Here is an 18479-nt window from a genome sequence, read left to right on the forward strand (position 1 = left end):
ATTATATGGTAACTGACATAAGTGTTTGAGGCCTTGTCTGTTTACATACTCACAGCCATTTCTTTATAAAATGAAAAGCTCGAGTGCATCTGACGAACATCATTACGTGGCCATCACTCATGGTGCATTGATTATCATATATTTCTTGTGACTGTAAAATATCTCAATGATTATTTGAGATATTTTAACAACTATATAAGTTTTCAATTGTTGATTCAAGTTGGGATTGATTCTAAATGACCCGCATTGTATTAAGGTGTATCACCGGTATATATTTCCCCAGATAAAAATTTGCTATTCTTTGACAAACTGAAGACTTTACTATGCTTTTTTTCAAAAATGTAATAAAAGGTGCGGATCACTTTGCTATTTTTCAAGCTTCAAGTCGTGGAAAATCGACAAAATTTGCAAAGATTTGTTCACGATACAACACATTAATCTATGAAATACAATTTAGAAATGAAATATAAAAACACAGGTTTTATAACAAATTTTTTTAAGAAAATTAAAAACAAAGCGATGTGCCTGACTTTTTTTCTTGCTGCAAGTAAATATTGAAAATGTCCCTATTATTCCAGTATAAATCTTTTACTCAAAGAGTTATCTCCCCTTGAATTTCTAAGTTGAAAAATCTATTAAAAAAAAACACAAATATTAGGCATTTGTTTTCACATTTTGGATAATCACTTATTTTTCTTCGTACCAAAAAAAAATGTCTTACACATAAATTGCAAATATGTCTCACAATTTGCAGATTTATTGAAAGAACCAGACAGATTTGTAATGCTATTGTACAATTCAAGTTACCTTAAATGCATTAACAACTCAGCCTGAAGTGGAAAATAAAACGTTAATAAAACTGGAAATTCATAAGTTGTCAACTTTCAATAAAAAAGAAAATCGAATAAGCTTATAATTTAACTGAAAAAAATACGTAATCTAGAGTGTTTGAAGTCGCTGAATTACAAATTAAAAAGAACTATTATAAAAATGGAATATATTGAAAACCCTAACCGAAACAATATACTAAAAGATTTGTATTTGTAACGAGTTTTTAAAACCACTTGGTCAATGCAACCGTTGGTGGAGGTTTAGCCCTCAAGGGATTCACCGTACAAATAGTCAACATGCACTTTTGTTTTAACATGGAATATTATTGATATACAATCTAATTAAAAACCGATCTCTCATCGCTCCTGTTTCTGATATGTCGCGTGGGAGATCTAACGAAACCGGCTTTGAGGTCACATGTGAGTGAACTAAAAGTTATGAATTTATAAAGATATGCAAATGAGTTGACGACCTATTAATAAGCCAATCAAAAAAGTTTATGAATTATTTTGACTGACGATTTCGTCGTAAATAAAATGAGTTACATCCCTTTGCCTTACGTTAAACTTCCAAGATCGTGGAAGACTAAATTTCATTGGTCGAAAAAGACACACCTACGAGGTCACTCACATGTGACCTCAAAGCGGGTTTCGTTAGATCTCCCACGCGACATATCAGAAACAGGAGCGATGAGAGATCGGTTTTTAATTAGATTGATTGATATATGTATTTTTAAATTTTCATTTATTTAAAACACTAACGTTTTTCTACTCAAAGACAAATACGTCTTTACATGTAGCATATTTGGTTTCAGGGGATTCTCACGTTTTACTTCTCTTCAACTTTTTTTTTATTAAGTCCTTCAACGGTTTGATTCGATCGCCGTGCGTCTTATGTAGACTACACGATTGTCTAGCATACCCAATTATAAGCCTTGTATATTTGATGTGTTTCATAGACATATATCACTGAAGATAACTGCATTGCATGTTTAGCTCCGACGGCATCAATAGGTTATTTAAGTTTAAATTAAGTTTACAGGCGACGCGTTAGCATTCTAAATATCTGAAACTGACAGAAAACAATGTCAAATCATTTTTTTAGATATGTCATACATTGTATGCGCTTGTGCGTACGTCTTCATAGCATCATTTTTGAACTGATGCTATGAAAATTGGTGACGTTATCCAATCAAAATAATAACAAATAATGTTGCATAAGAATTAGTTATAATTAGCAAATAAATGATGTATAGAATAGCCTATAACTGTATAGATTCAAGCGTGAATATCCTTTAATTTATCAAAATGTTAATCATCGAATGTTTTCTAAAAACAAATATACCTAATTTCAATTATAGCCATATCATATCTTTCACTTATTATACTTGAATGGTTTGTACAGAGTGAAGTCATAATTGTCAAATAATTGTAGTCATAAGAAGAAGAAACAATTTCGAAATAAGCAAATAAACTCGTAATTTTATTCATAGTCATACGAATACATAGTCATTTGCTATTATATTTTATCTTTTATCTGGTTTTTGGTCTAGAATAATTGTTTTGTTTTCTCTCCTTTGTGATTGTATATGTCCGATTTATTACAATCATTTGATATTCTCTATTTTTTTTCATTTTTTCAATTCGTCGAAACAAATTTTATATGTCGACAATTTGTAAAGCATCAAATGAAATTGAGTGCTAGGAAAATTCGTGTGCCCTAAATTCATATCGCGTCATGACGTAAAAAAACGACATAAAAAGATTTAAAATTTTGCTACTTTTATTCAATCATGTTATGTTTGACATTTTTTTCTTGAAACTGTAGAATGTATTTTTGTACTATTCAAACGTCTTATAGAATGGCATACAACTACACATTTACAATTACTCTCTTGTTTATCATCTCTGGTTCAAGGTAGTTATAATACAAACGTTTATGGAATTAATTACTAATTATACTGATAAATTGTATTACACAATTCAAGATTGATTAATTATTTATGTCTTATAAATGAAAACATCAGCGATCTAAAGTGTGTGAATATACATGCTGTATATTGCTATGATACGCTTTTCTTTACGATAGATAACTATATAAACAAAGAGTAACGAAGAATAACATTACAATCAATGTATAAAATTCAATAGTTTTGTCATTTTGGCCGATAAATTAATAAATGCATCATGCAAATCTCTATAAGGCAAATCTGTATAAAACAGCAAATAATACTAGGTTATCGTCTATTTCAATATGAGGACTATATTATTATCAATAATTATTAGTTCAGGCACTATATTATAAAATACAAATAACGACACACTTCATTTAGATAATTTGATTCAAACATTTGCTGTCTCAAGTGTTACATCCCAGCTCCTTTTTTCTACCAGGTGTGATCTGAGCCGGATCAGCCCTACCAGATCACCCCAGCTTGCGTTTCTTTGTCTTGCATGCTTTCCTTTGTTCTGTAACATTTTGGCGGGAATGTCAAATCCACTACAAAACTTATAATTAATTATACGGAAAAGACTATCTATCAAAATTTACGTAGAAAAAATCCAGTGTCTATGCTGGTTTCGATCTCAAGACCTTTAGCATATCAACCCATGACACATACCACTACATCAGGACATCTGGATACCAACTATCAGTTATTTAACATACTTAAAGGAAGCAAGATATTTTTATAAGTGGGGTGAGTTGGAAGACTTTATTCAGTGGGGTTTTAACCCTTTTCGTAAATAAGTTAATTATCTGACTGATTGTTCAATTCGATTTTACACTGTTTCAAAAGTGGGCGAGTCGGCAAACAAGAGTGGGCGATTGGCCAGTGGGGCGAGTTTACATTGTTTCATATTTAATCATCGTGTTGGGTATTGCGGGTCATAAAGGGTATACATAATATAGTAATATATATAACATATACTATAATGGTTATGTGGCGTTCTAAACTAAATTTTATGAATTGTAAACGGTTTTTCGTCTAATCTTAAACAGCTGGGATGTAAATAGTTATTACATTCGGACTTGGTGTGTCAGTGTTAGATCACGCTCTCGCCTCCGGACATCCGGGTGGTCTTACACTGACACATCGCGTCCTCATTGGATAACTGTCACGCATTACTTTGGCACTTAATTTTATATTTCAAACTGTCTAATTATATTGACTTCTTTTGTGTACATTTCGTATGCAGCAGGCATATTTAATTTATTCGATACTAATAATGATCTCAAAATTCGCTATGAATTCACATGTATGAAATATTTGTTTACATCTGAAACATGTAAGATTATAAATTTCTATTTGTCAATAACCTTTTAAACTATAAGCTAATGTAAATATTTTACAAGTTCGTTATGCAACTTTTTATTCGGTCATATCAAATACACACATAACTCAATTGATTGATGGATTTGATCACCTATCGTAATTCTCGTTGATAAATTAAATCACTTAATTATATAATTTCTGTTTACAACATGACCCAAACAAACTGTGTTGTTATAGCAACTTTATTTGGTATTTAAAGAAACTTTAAGATAAATTGATATTCAGGGACTCCGTTTGGATATGCCGACGAGAGCACATGGACTGCGTTCGGATTTTCCATCGCATTCATATACATTTACATTGTTTTTGATTTAAAATAACTAAGTTGTAACACTATTATTTCATATTTGGACTTTACCAATTTGTTTATGTTTATTGTATTGAACTGCCGACTTGTGTGTGAACAAAGAGCTAGTAACCCGCATTGTGAATCGTTCCCACAGACGGAATCCCACTCGAAGCCGTTCTGGCAATGTTTATAAGGAAAGTACAAAAACTTTCTTCATATAACTATTACTTATCAGTGTAGTTACAGTCAGTTATGAGAAAATTTTAGAGGTAAAAACATCCAACAAGACTATAAATTAGATAACGGTTGACAAACAAAGTGTTGTCAACAATGATTCTTGACTTGCATCTTGAATTATTTAACATCATTTGTCTTCTGAAGATCTTCGTTTGAAATTAAGACTGCAATCTGTTATAAGACGGGAAACGAACCTTTGATTGAGCAATATTCGCTTAAATTAAATCACAGCCGATAATCCCACGAGAACTTATCATAGTACAGGCTATCAGTACGACAAGAAATATATGACCATAAAAATTCATCAATAGTTAAGTAAATCAGAGTATTGAAACACTTTGAAAGTAAAATAATAAAAAAAAAACTCGGAGGAAAATTCAAAACGTAAAGTCCGTCATCAGATGGCAAAATCAAACGTTCAAACACATCGAACGAGTTGATAACAACTGTCTTATGCCTGACTTGGTACGGATATTTTCTTGTAGACAATGGTGAATTAAAACTGTTTCAATAGTCGGATAAACCTCTCATTTGTATGTCAGTTGCATTAAAATCCATTATTTTAAAAACGACATGTGAACAAAACAAACACACATTACAAAAAGTAAAATCATAAAAACTCCGAGGAAATTCAAAACAATAAGTCCCTATTCAAATGGCGAAATCAAATGATAAAACACATCAAACGAATGGACAACCACTGTCAATTCCTCCTGAATTGGTAGAGGCATTTTCAAAGGTAGAAAAAAGGTGGATTGAACCTGGTTTTACAACGCTTAATCCCTCACTTGTATGACAGTCGCATCAAATTCCATTAAGTTTACAACGATGTGTGAACAAAACAAATATAATAGGTAAAATAGTCACAATATGGGTACAGCAGTCATCATTGTGTCAAAATCTCAAAACAAACAACAAATATATAACTAAAACGCACAAAAAGCATCTATCAAATTTAAAAACAACATGCATTGCTTTGCGTGGAAAACATCAGAAAATATATACGTCACATAGGAAGAAAAATAATTTTGTCATACAAAGTATTTTCAACAAAAGTATAATTTCACATGGGATGGTGGTATACAGGGTTAAAAATCAAAAGTTAGGTCAGAACTAATTTCACGAACAGGCGAGTTTTAAATAATCCAGAAGTTCTTTAGAATATTTAAGAATCCACATATGATTTATACCACTACGCGAGTAAAACAATTTTGTCGTTCAAAGTATTTTCAAATTTATCATAGAACAATAACATTATGACATGTAATTGAACAATAACGTTATGACATATAATAGAAATATAACATAATGGTGGGATCTTTTAAAGTACAGAGTCACGTCATATGAACCAAAGAAACACAAAAAAGTCGCACATACAAAACACACCAGCAAAAATTCAAGATAATACAAACACATTGACGGGTTGTATAAGTACTGAGCCGCATCATATGGATATCACAGAAAAAAGACTAAATAGTAAAAGTGATATCAATAATAGAACAAAGACAAAAAATAACAATATAACGCGTTGTTAAGATGATAAACAAAGTCAGTATGCAGAATCTATACACCAAGACCATCATGTATTATTTGTGAAGTTGATATGGAATATTTATCAACAAGGTCTTGGTACCTTCCAATGAACGTCCTTTTTTTAGGACGTTCTTTGACATACCTTTGTTTCATCAACTTTCTGCTCAGACACTGGTGAGGTTTTACAAAGTCTGAGTTGGAGCTGCAAGCTTTTGAATATCGAATAAGTTGGGAAATGTTTATCCAATATGCAGGTAAAGTTGGTAAATTACTACTTAGGTGGGGGAATTGCTAATTTCAAAATTAAAATAGTCTCGTTTGTCATAGTCTGGTACTGAAATGACTGTGTATGTCAAATTCGGGTAAAAGTTTAAAAATGAGGCAGAGGAAGCCGTGTTGTTTCTTTAGTTTCTAGTTCTGGGTGATATATTTATGGAACTCAATCAGAAAAGTTCGGATTGTTAATGGTTATAACATCATCAATATATCTGAAAGTGAAATTAAATTGATTTTGACAACTGTCTGAAGGCAGTCCTATGCATATGAAAATAAGAACAGGTCGGTAAGGAAAGTCGCATAGTTCGTTCCCATATGAATGCTGACAATTCGTTGGAAAAGTCTACCTCCAAATTCAACAAATATGTTGTTTATAACAAACTCAAGCATACCGATCACTTGTTCCTCTGTGTACCATGGTGTACCCTTTTGTTCACTTTTAACAAAATATACCTTATAATATCCCGAAGTAATAAATTTATAGCGTATACTTATAGTTTTATGTTAAAAAGCATTGTGGATTATTTCTTTCAGGCGATTTTTCAATTTCAAATTGGGAATGGTGGTATACAGGGTTGAAAAATCAAAAGTTTTAATAGAACTAATTTCAGGAAAAGACCGAGATTTAAAATTCTCTAAAAAGGTCTATAGAATTTTCAAGAATCCACGTAACACTAGTAAGTTTACTCAGTAAACAGTATCACTGCGGACAGAATTTTAGTCACTCTAATGGACAATTCCTTAGTGGAACATGCCGATGAGACGGCAATGTAACGTTGTTTGTACGGAATTTTGTGAAGCTTAGGGATCCAATACAAACAAGGTTAGTCTTCCGATTTGTTGTTCAATGTAATGTTGATTGAAGCCATAAAGGACTTATGATTTGCCAAAAGCTCATCCTTGTCAAATGATATGTTTTTGTATGTGGGATTATCTGAGTGCACAAAATCTTATCAGAAGGACAGAAGAATTTTGCTAGCTTTGAACATGAGCTATCTTTTAGACAATGTGCCGTTACTCTATAAACATTTTAACCTTCCTGTAGTATAACCCAAGGATATGGATGTATATATGTTGCACATGCTTTGCACTATAGTGTTGTAAATATATTAATGGATGACACTTTTTAACTTGTACATGGGGGTTGGGGTTGTTCAGCAAATTTTTACATTTTAAAACTATCCGATGTATTATATATAGTAATTTAAAAATAATCTTAAATAATACATGTGAAAACAACTCGGTGTTCCTAATTGGAAGTAAATACGAAGAAGATGAAGAAGAAGAGTGTTCATTTATTGACGCAACATGGCCACAAAGCTTTAAATTATGAAAAGTATCTGAATTTTTGAAATAGAAATTACCTTCTGGTTGAACACACGTTTGAATCAGGGGTATCCCGGAGGATATTCCTTGGAACACACAAATCAAATGCTACAGTGTTCCGTGCAGCAAAAGAGGACTTTGGTAACCCGAGCGACGTCCCTGTCGGTTTGTTCTTTGTATTATTTGTATTCATCATGCATACAAGTTAATGATGCCCTCGGGGAATAATCCACCAGCAGTAAAGTTTCTACTAGGAGGAAACTTGACATCGACTTTGTTAGGTAGTTGATAATTCCATAATATAAGTATTAAATGCGCTATCCCAAATGTAATTCACCATATGCTGTTCCGGACTTAAAACTATTTATAAAGTTACTAACGCAATTATGACGACTATAAAGTCCTTAATATGCATTTGAAATAGTGAATGTGTTGTCATAATGTAATTCATCATGTGCTGTTCCGGACGCAAAATTATTTATTAAGTATACAAACGCAATTGTGACGAGAAGTAAATCATTAATATACATTTGTGGAAACTAATTTGCCAAGAAATGCTGTTTTAGTTTATAATGCTGTTTTTTTTTTTATTTAAATTCCTAGTAAACTGTATTAGATATTGTCATCTTAAAAGATACTGTTACTGTGTGATCCAGTAAGATTGACCGACGATTGGGTCTAGACAACACAAAAATATCATGTGCTGACATTTATTCCCTAAACTGATCTGACAACTAATACAAAACTGAAAAATGCGTATTGAATTACAATCATACGATTGGACGAATCAATGTTATAAAAAACTAAATGTCAATATTAATGGTAGCACAGTTCATTGAATAAAAGATAAAGTTGCACTGTAAGATGTCTGTCTCCTTCTGGACGCTTTGGGTCGTCTAGGTGTTTAGCGTGATCAGAATCTATGATGTTAATTAATAACTAGTTACTTATAGTTCTACATATGCTGATCTAATTTTGATCAAAACCGTTGTCGAGAAGACAAGGACACTTTTGCAATGTTTGAAAGTCTAGAGTTAATAGCAATGAACGATGCTTTGTTGAATGAATTTCCTAACCAGGATATGTATATACATGTTGGTGTCAATTTAATATGTTCCTTGAAACTAAGTTTCTTGTTCGACACAACATGAAGGCTATATCCTTATGACTGCTTTGGAGTGGCAAAATCGGTGACCAACAAGCAAATTGCAGTTTTTCACTTTGCCGATGAGCGCAAGTCAGTTTAACTGACAAAAGGGTCTTGATAAAAGATAACAAACCATCCGTTTTATTTATTCCTTAAACAAATCTGTCAAATGAAAAACAAAATCAAAAGACACGTTATTATATACACAATGCCATAATAGCAGTGTCGTCAGTTAAATGCAAGATGATGCGATACTTTTAAAATAAAGGATTTTTAACGATATTTTTGATAATGAAAAGTTTTATGTCTTCTTAAGATGTCTATTCTTCCTAGTTCTGTAACGCATATATGATTGTAAATGTTTGCTAACAAATTTATAAATATGTCACTGAGTTCCGGCATTATTTCATTTTCAATTTAAGTTTTGCATAATAGTCTTGTTCTTAAGAAAGTGCATATACGATATCAAGACAGTTTATAAATTATGTAGTGTACTTTAATAATGAACCGTTGCAATCATCTACTGTGTTCAAGGATTACGAAACATTTTTTAATTAGACTTCATGTCCGAGTATTTCTCATAATCAACACTGCGCTCGTCTTGTTGTTTATTTAGCGAGACTGCGAAATATTTGTTTGATCTTGCTGTCATGGTAACTAGTTAGTTGTATCTTGTTGATTTCAGATGGACTACTAGTATTAAAATTATTTTGTTGAAATTAAACGTTTTAAACTACAATACTGGTATTCTTTAAGTGAAATTCATTGAACTTATTTTAATTTATTAAAGTATGTGAAAGATGTTTTATTACAGGTCTACATTACTACATTACTTATTTTATAAATGAACAATACATATACAACTTGTCATTTTTGTTTCCTGGGCATCTTCTGTTTCGTATATCCCTGCTTATAGGAGCATATAGTCTGTTCGTTTGGTCAAAACATGGTGTATCAAACGGACAAATAATAACAGTAATCTATCTTTCTCCAGCGGGTTTTTTTCTGCTTACTTTTCCTAAATTGACACGTCTGCTTGACATGATATATCTTATTTTGGATCTTCAATGCTCTGCAACTTTGCACTTGTTTGGCTTTATAAATATTTTGATATGAGCGTCACTGATGAGTCTTATGTAGACGAAACGCGCGTCTGGCGTACAAAATAATAATCCTGGTACCTTTGATAACTATTATTGGTATAATATTAGCAAGAAAAAGATCCAGGTATCATGCAAAACTTACCTTAATATGTTTTACATTTGTAGATAAACTGGATAATTCCATATTTTTAAAACTTATGTTTGTTTTTCAATATGAATGTGTTTTTAAATGAATAAGAATATTCATCTGCGGCAAAATTATATTCCCCGTGCAAAACATCGCGTGCTTTTACGTGCGTAAGTTTGGTAAAAAAAAAACATTTAATGTACAATTGGTTTTGGTAAATTATTGCCATAGCATACATTTCTCTCGGAATATTGAATACTGTGTTTTGTTTCTGTAAATATGTGGTTTAATTGACTTTTGAATAACAAATATTCACTTCGGCCGTTGGCCTCATTGAATATCATTTTTTTTTAAAAGACAATAACATCACATATTTATCCAATCAAAAGGCCTTAATTGTATATTATAGTTATATGGGGACGAAGTCCCCAATAACAGTAGAAAATTCAATAAAAAAAAAAAAATTGGGAAAATTTCCCGAATTTTTCATTGTACTAATGAACTCAAAATCGTTCAATTTTTTTTATGTCATGTTTTGAAATCCCGGACATGAGCAGAAATGTACAATGTACTTTCTTTTCCGGTCTCGTTTGTATGAAACTTTGAGTAAAATATATATTTATCAGTCTAGTATAAAATAGGAAGGAACGCGCAATACCAATTTCATTTTTAATAATTCCTTGATATGAAAAAACTTTACCTGATGATAGCGTTTCTTTGTTTACATTGCATATGACGTCATAATTTAAATAATGTCACAACTAAAATCCCTAACAACAGAACCAAAATCGGAAACGTTACGGTATTTCTGTTTCTTTTTTTTTAACAAATATTTAAGTTACAAAAAAATAATTCATACAGACTTCGTCCCCATTTACAGGTAATGCCTGCCTCATATTAAGATACAGACAAACCAGATCATTATTGTAATCTTTCATAGCTTTCGCATCTGTTATTTAACTTATTTGTCAAACAATGACATTAAAGAATGTCAAATAGATTTCGCTCTCTTAGTGTTTGTATTCATTTTAATTGTCTTATACATTGTTCTACATCAAGCAATGAGCACGAAAGCACGATTGTGTTACAATCATTAGACAAACGAATTATAACAAACAAGGAAATAAACTTTTATCGGTTATAATCATATTAAAAATGTGTAATGTTATTTTATCTAAGTCTATTGTTGCTATAAGATATACTTTTGTACTTACGTTTATCACAAAATAGATTTGCCCAAAAATAATGTCATCATTTTTTTCTGTCAATTTTTTTTTTTAATAATATTTTGTGCATCTAGTGAAAATTGATATTAAAAAAGTAATAAAATATACTTTTGAGAACTAAGTTAATTCTAGCGCCCTTGGGTTGATGCAATTTTAGACGTAATATAAAAACCGTAGTAACAAGTTTACATAAATCATGTTACAATAATTGAAATGCAATAGGGAAAAAGATAGTTTAGGTTTTATTTGAAATGAAAATGCAATGACGTCTTACATGTAGCGAAATGCATGCAACTAAATTGATTTTCGTTCTTTGACATATCTAACATTAGTATTCAAAAATACTTTGTCGTATAATGTACCTCGTAAGGTTAATAGTTAAACTGCAAATGTAATAGGCGCATTTATGGCAAACTCTGTCACACATCGCTAAAGCCTTAAAGCTTGTATTTCAGTATGTCATTTTTGTCATTATGTCTCACTGTAAAATTGGAAGAGTAAAAGGCTTAAGACGATTTCCTGTTGAAAAATTACATTACATATTGTTTGGTTATTTAGTCGTTAGTTCTGTATATAAATTTGTATTTCAAAAACACTAATGAAAAATTTGCAATAACTCGCTTTACTCGTCATGTCGTAGTTGTAGCATACACATGCAATTGTAAGAATTAAAATATGTAGGATTAAAAAGGCGTTCAACGTGGACATTTAAATAAGGCGTTGAAAATGTGTGCCTCGATCAACGCTTTCACATCCACAATATAATTTGAAATTCAATTCCGATAATCAAATGTTATCCTATAAACGCAACATTATGAGTTTAGCAAGTTATGGCATTTTTTCATTTGTGTTCCTGTGCATTGTTCTGATGTTGTGCGTGGTCAAGTACACGAATCAGACTCATTACGGGTTAACAATTAGCAACACGACGGTAGCCACATCTGAAGCAGGAACTACTTAACCATCCAAATCACCATAGATCAGACAAGTTTTTTGTTGGGGTTCGTGTTGCTCAGTCTTTAGTTTTCTATGTTGTGTACTAGTGTTTGTTTGGTTGTCTTTTCTTTTTTCCAATGACGTTGCCTTCTTTTTTTATCCATGGCGGTGTCAGTTTATTGAATGTCCCTCTGATATCTTTCGGCTCTCTTTCAGAAGTAACGAATTTTCAACGTAAAAAGTGTTTATTGAATTCATAGTTCGTAATCATGATGCTGAGGTTGTTTTTATCTAGCTTTGATGTCTTCTTATGTTGTATTTTGAGTAAAACGCCTTTAGATATTGCGTATATTTATTGATATATAGTTATTCCTTACGTTGAACAAAATTTTGGAAGGCTCATGGGTTGCATGAATTAAGATTCAGTGTAATGGAATTTCCCGCACTCTTGTTCCCCCTTTAGATACTTTTATAAAGATAAAACTATTATTTACTTCTATTTATGTTGTGTCTTTAATATGAATTTTATATAAGTATAACTATAGAATGTCTTATTATTGTTTTAGTATGGGAAAAAGAATAATGAAAGCGTTCAGGACGACCTGTACCATGTTTACCAAGCAAGTGATTGCAGTAATACTCAATGTAAATCGGTATGTTCAATGATTATTTTAATGATGCAAATAGATTGTTTTAAAATATGTGGCTAGACTTAAACAAATAATAAATTCAAAGTTGTTCACGCATCGTGTTTCAACATAATGAAATTTGATTCGACTGTCATACAAGTGAGAGGTTTGGCTAGCTTTAAAACCAGTCATCGGAGTTAAGTATTTTTGTGATTTTACTTTTTTCATAATGATTTTAAACAATTTTGAGTTAAAATCTGAAAATATGTTATATAAGGAGAGTATAACACCGTATTATAAATAGGAGGGATGTGTACTATATGCATTTAGAACACCATCCCCATGGTAAAAATTAACAGAAATTAAAATAAAGAGGTCCTGACACAGTCTTCATGTAGTAAGGCCTACACACTAAGTCAAAATTATATGGAGACGATAACAAATTAAGGCTAGCAAATCTTACAGCAACTGTCAAATACAAGTGTAAGATTACACGGAGACAATCTCTATATGTTTAGCATTAATGAAACACTAAAAGGGCATATTATCATTAAGATCCACAGTAGACCTGTGTCTACCAAATATTCAAAGTGCTAAAATATCAACCCTGCATAAATATTGTATATAATAGATTCACAAAAATACTGAACGCCGATGATTCAAAACGGAAAGTCTTTAATCAAATAAAACAATCAAATGAATAAACAAAAACTGTCATATACTTGACTTGGTATAGACATTTTCTTATGTAAAAAAAATAGATTAAACCTGGTGTTATAACTAGATAAACCTTGCACTTGTATGACAGTCGCATAAAATTTTATTATATTGACAACAATTTTGTGTTAAAAAAAACAGACATAATAGGTAAAAATGTCAAAAATAGGGGTACAGCAATCAACATTGTGTTATTATCTTAATCACTATAAAACAGCAATATTGTAAACAAACATCTACCAAGGCACAATAACACAATGACGAGCCAACAACATTTTTTATTGTATCATTAAATATTATTGTATATTCGCATGAGCAACTCGATCAATGACGTTCAATTAGCAGGTATTGATTGTTCACCCTTACGGAAACTTTAAAATATTTTTTCAATTGAATTTTTCTAACAATTTGTTATAGAGCTTAACATGTTGCGTAACCACTTGGTACAACTTGATCATGCCTGTTCTTATTTATAAAAGAATCATTCCTGCTCAGTAACTGTCAAACTCTTAAAGAGTGGAGTAATGACTCTCATTATTCACTAATACTAGTGGTCGTTCAATTTAAAACGTAGCATTAGTATCCACGAATATCGGGTATTACTCCATCTATAATTATTATAGAATAACAGGAATGCAACGTTATGGCCACAACCGCTTTATTTGCATCTGCTTATTTCTGAACATGTAAAGGTCGGCCAATTTTAAACGTAATATTGCCTTGGAGTATACTTTCCAAAAGCCAACCTATTATTTTTACAGTTTTATAGTTTACAGTTTATTGGCCCTTCTGTAGGCCTGTTTATTACGTAATTGTCAAAGTGTACGTATGTCTAAAAAGCAAAATACGTAACTTTTTAAAATAGATGGGTCATTCTGTATATATTACAAAGGAAAAAGTCGTCCACATATATTTTAATTGTTGTTAAGTTACATTATAAGAAAATATGGATTTTGTCACAAATCAAGCTTAGATCTAGACTTAATTGCAGAGAGTTTGTTATAACATTTAAAACCTAGATTACTCATTATTTAATCAATGTTGTACAAGCGTTTTTATTGTTTTGAAAAACTCTTAAACATCCTTTATAATCCAAAATACCTCGTGTTTAGTCACTAATATCATGTGCACCATAGAAGTTGTACGTGAATTGTCCATATTTAAATATATGTAAACTAAGTTTTTGAATTAAAACTATGTATATAGCAAATCATTACTACTGCAGTAATCCTCTATATATCTAACTGTTAAATACTAGTATAAGAGTGCACGAAGAAAAGCTATAGTTATTCCATAAAATCTCAATATAATCTTTAAGACACACAGTAGACCTGTGTTTATCAAAATTTTCAAAGTGCAAAAATATCAACCCTGCACAAATATTGTATAAAAGATAAGTGTACTATTATACATATCCTGAGGGGAAACTTCGTTCAGAGCAATACTATTAATTGTACCGTTGCAATTAAAATAAAATGGGATTTTCTAACAAACCAAGCCAAAATGTACAGCACAAACATATGGGGTTGAGTAAAGAAAGTTGGCATGATAATTTTTCACTGTTTAAATGCGTGTTTGGTACCTAAACAAAATAGTTGGATAAGTTATTTTAACTTTCTTAAAACTTGTAAGGAACCTCCAGATGGACTCATCTAGAACATTTTGTAGAACAGATCACCTGATACCAATAGTACTATTAAAGAACATTCTGTGTCTATCTCAACCTGATACCAATAGTACTATTAAAGATCATTCTGTGTCTATCTCATCTAAAAGCTTCAGATACATTCCTTTCCTCTCTAGGCGTTATTAGTTATATAATGTGATCGCTCAATGTATAACTACATCCTCGAGCATTGCAGTTTTATATTAAAGGTTAGCTCTTAAATGTGCATTTCAGGCAGAACGCCTAACTATAATTTGATGGAAAAACTAATTAATTTCAAATTATCCCAGAAACATGTGAATTGCAAAGCAATCGTTGTCATAGTAACGGTTTGCTCTTGTCAAATACTATTGACCAAATAAGAAGATTTAAAGTGAAGATTACCTATCAAATGCGTGGGATATAATAGATAATAGGCTGACAATAATTTTATGTTATAAATAGATAGTTAACAAAGGTAGCATGCCTATAATGTAATACGCTAGACGCGCGTTTCGTCTATATCAGACTCATCAGTGACGCTCAGATTAAAATAGTTTGAAAACCAAAACAAGTACAACGTTGAAGGGCAATGGTGACCGAAAATTCCAAAAAGTAAATAATCGATTTGACCTGAACTCAAAGTGTATTGTGTAAGCAAAAACGTCAAATTTAAACATGGTACCGTTATGCTGTCTGTCTGAACTGTATATTTAAAACATAAATAAAATGTATTGGTGTAAATAAATTTGACTATTAAATTTTTTTTCTGTGTCAGATTATTGTGTCTAAAGTACTGCATATGTGTCTAAAGTACTGCATATGTGTATTTACATGTATTTCAATAAGTATGATTCCTGACAGTAATATCATAAAAAAAGAAATAAACTGCTTACAATCCATCATAAAGGACTTTAGCTTTCAAAGTTCACCAATTAGGCTCATATTCTAATGTTTGATTTCTAACATACTTAAACCAAAATCCAATTTACAAATTTCCATGTTTGTCTAAATCGTTGCTAATTTTCTTTTAATAACATGAATAGCACTGAAAGTTCAACTTGACCATATATAGAATTAAACTTTGATTTCTCTATTAGTTTTTTTTAATACAATTATAATACCAAATATAAAACTTCATAATTTAAACAATAGAACTACTTTATAATATGTCAGCAGTTTATCCTAATTAGTTGTAAGGTGTTACTATTTTTTCGGATCTCTTGATCACCTTCAATTGTTTTCCGATGCTAATTTTAAAATATTTAGTCAGCAGCTTAACAGTGGTGAGTTTAGAGGTGCGATCTGTCATTTGTTTTCTTCATTTTATCCAATACATTGATGATTAACATTTTTTTTTAATTAAGATTAGATTTCTATAATTGCTCGTGTCCGAAAATCGGTATTTTGTGTCTTTAATATTTGTTGCGTCAAGCCAATTTGATGAGTCAAACTTGTTATTACAGTTTGTTCTTATGTTGCGTTGTTATACCACGTCCGGGTATGGCAAAGGGTTGATCTTTCACAAACATGCTTTACCCGAACAATTACATATGTGTCTGTTCCAAGTCTGTATCTTATTTAGTTGTCGATGACACTGCTGGTGGTATCACAATCAAAAAGTTACCGCTTCTGCATTTATAGCATTTATGTTATTCTTACTTGTTCGAGATTGTATGAATGGAATGAATACATATGTTGCTAAACACATAGTTTTTTTTATCTCTTCATATCTGTTTCAATCCTCAAAAGTGTTTGGTTGCTGTTCCATGGACATTTTATCCCTTATCTACATTTAATCGTATAAAGTGTATATCAACTGGGAACGCATTTGATACATAAACAGATAGAATATCCTGAAGCGAAATAATCTTGATGTTATTTAATCTTTCAGTGCATTGTTCCATGTGGAAACATAACAAAAATTAGACAAGGAAAAACCTGCAAGGAAATATGTGTGAGTTATTAATAAGTTAATGTTATTCAAACATTTGAGGATGATAAAAGTCACAAAAAAAACAACATTTATTGCTTAAAGTGTCATTTTGAGTTGTCTACCAAATTCGGTTTCTTATGATTATAAACTAGCATGTTGCGGTGATAAAAATGCTAAAGCCATCCTGTATAGTTTAATAGTGATGAGATATATGTTTCACATATGAAGATCGATATGTTCCAATGTATATAGTTGTTTTCATAATTCCGTCGTCTTTTACTGCTAACCTGACATACTTAATTAGACTAATCACCGGTTATGAACTTACATGACTTGTGCCTCACTCTTCCGGAGTACATATGATTTCCCCGATTGTTTGGATTTGTGTTACTTAGTCTTTGGTTTTCCAAGGTGTGTTTATGTTCTGTTGTTTGTCTCTTTTTTTGGCAAATATATCTGTTGACTATCGTTTACAGTTACACTAGATTTGACACTTAGCATTACATATAACTTTGGACTTGTATGCCTTAAATGCTTGCATATCACCAGACGTGATAGTCTCCTGTCGACGAACTAGTCCTGTTCTATAATAAATCAATATGCTACTCAATGTTCTTTCTCAGTTTTATATTACAAGGAATAGTAATTTAATTATAAGTCGTTCATGTCTTTCGAGCCATTATACCTAGATTTTAAAGAATCGCCGTTCTATCATCTTTCGTTCATATCTCTATCACTATAACTAATCGCATTAGGTTGCAATGAATGAAGGTGTTTTATGATCTTGCGTTCGTTTCTCTCGAATCATATTATAAATAATCTAGGAATCTGTGTATTATTATCTTTCGTTCTTGTCTTTTTAGGCATACCATGACGTTTTTAATTTACAGGGTGGGTGTTTTATTATTTGTCGTTATGGCCTCTCTGTCTATATATTAGCGCATTAAATCGTAATTAATCTATTTTCTAATATCTTTAATTATGGTCTTTCTAGAAGTACAGACATTGGCTCATTGCATTGTAAGGAATTTGTATAATTTGTCTCTTTTATAATTGTTTAATTGACTGATAAATACTTTTTCAAGTTGCGGCAGGGGATCATCTGTATTAGTAGTTGTGAAGTTTTGATGGCAAACTGGAATTCTTTGGGGATTACTGGTGTCACTGGTGGTAAGTAGTATAAATAA

The 18479-nt window shown here is 31.3% G+C and overlaps 1 protein-coding gene across 1 annotated transcript in view; it reads left to right on the plus strand.

Annotated features, from left to right (window-relative positions):
• Nucleotides 1-18479, plus strand: part of LOC143073433 (uncharacterized) — a 72438-nt gene that overhangs the window by 16784 nt on the left and 37175 nt on the right. The window contains exons 2-4 of the mRNA XM_076248980.1: nt 12932-13018; nt 17251-17313; nt 18378-18462. Coding sequence (XP_076105095.1) covers nt 12932-13018; nt 17251-17313; nt 18378-18462 — 235 coding nt within the window. The remainder of the gene's footprint in view (nt 1-12931; nt 13019-17250; nt 17314-18377; nt 18463-18479) is intronic.

This window comes from Mytilus galloprovincialis, chromosome 4 (assembly GCF_965363235.1).
Source record: "Mytilus galloprovincialis chromosome 4, xbMytGall1.hap1.1, whole genome shotgun sequence".
NCBI lineage: Eukaryota > Metazoa > Mollusca > Bivalvia > Mytilida > Mytilidae > Mytilus > Mytilus galloprovincialis.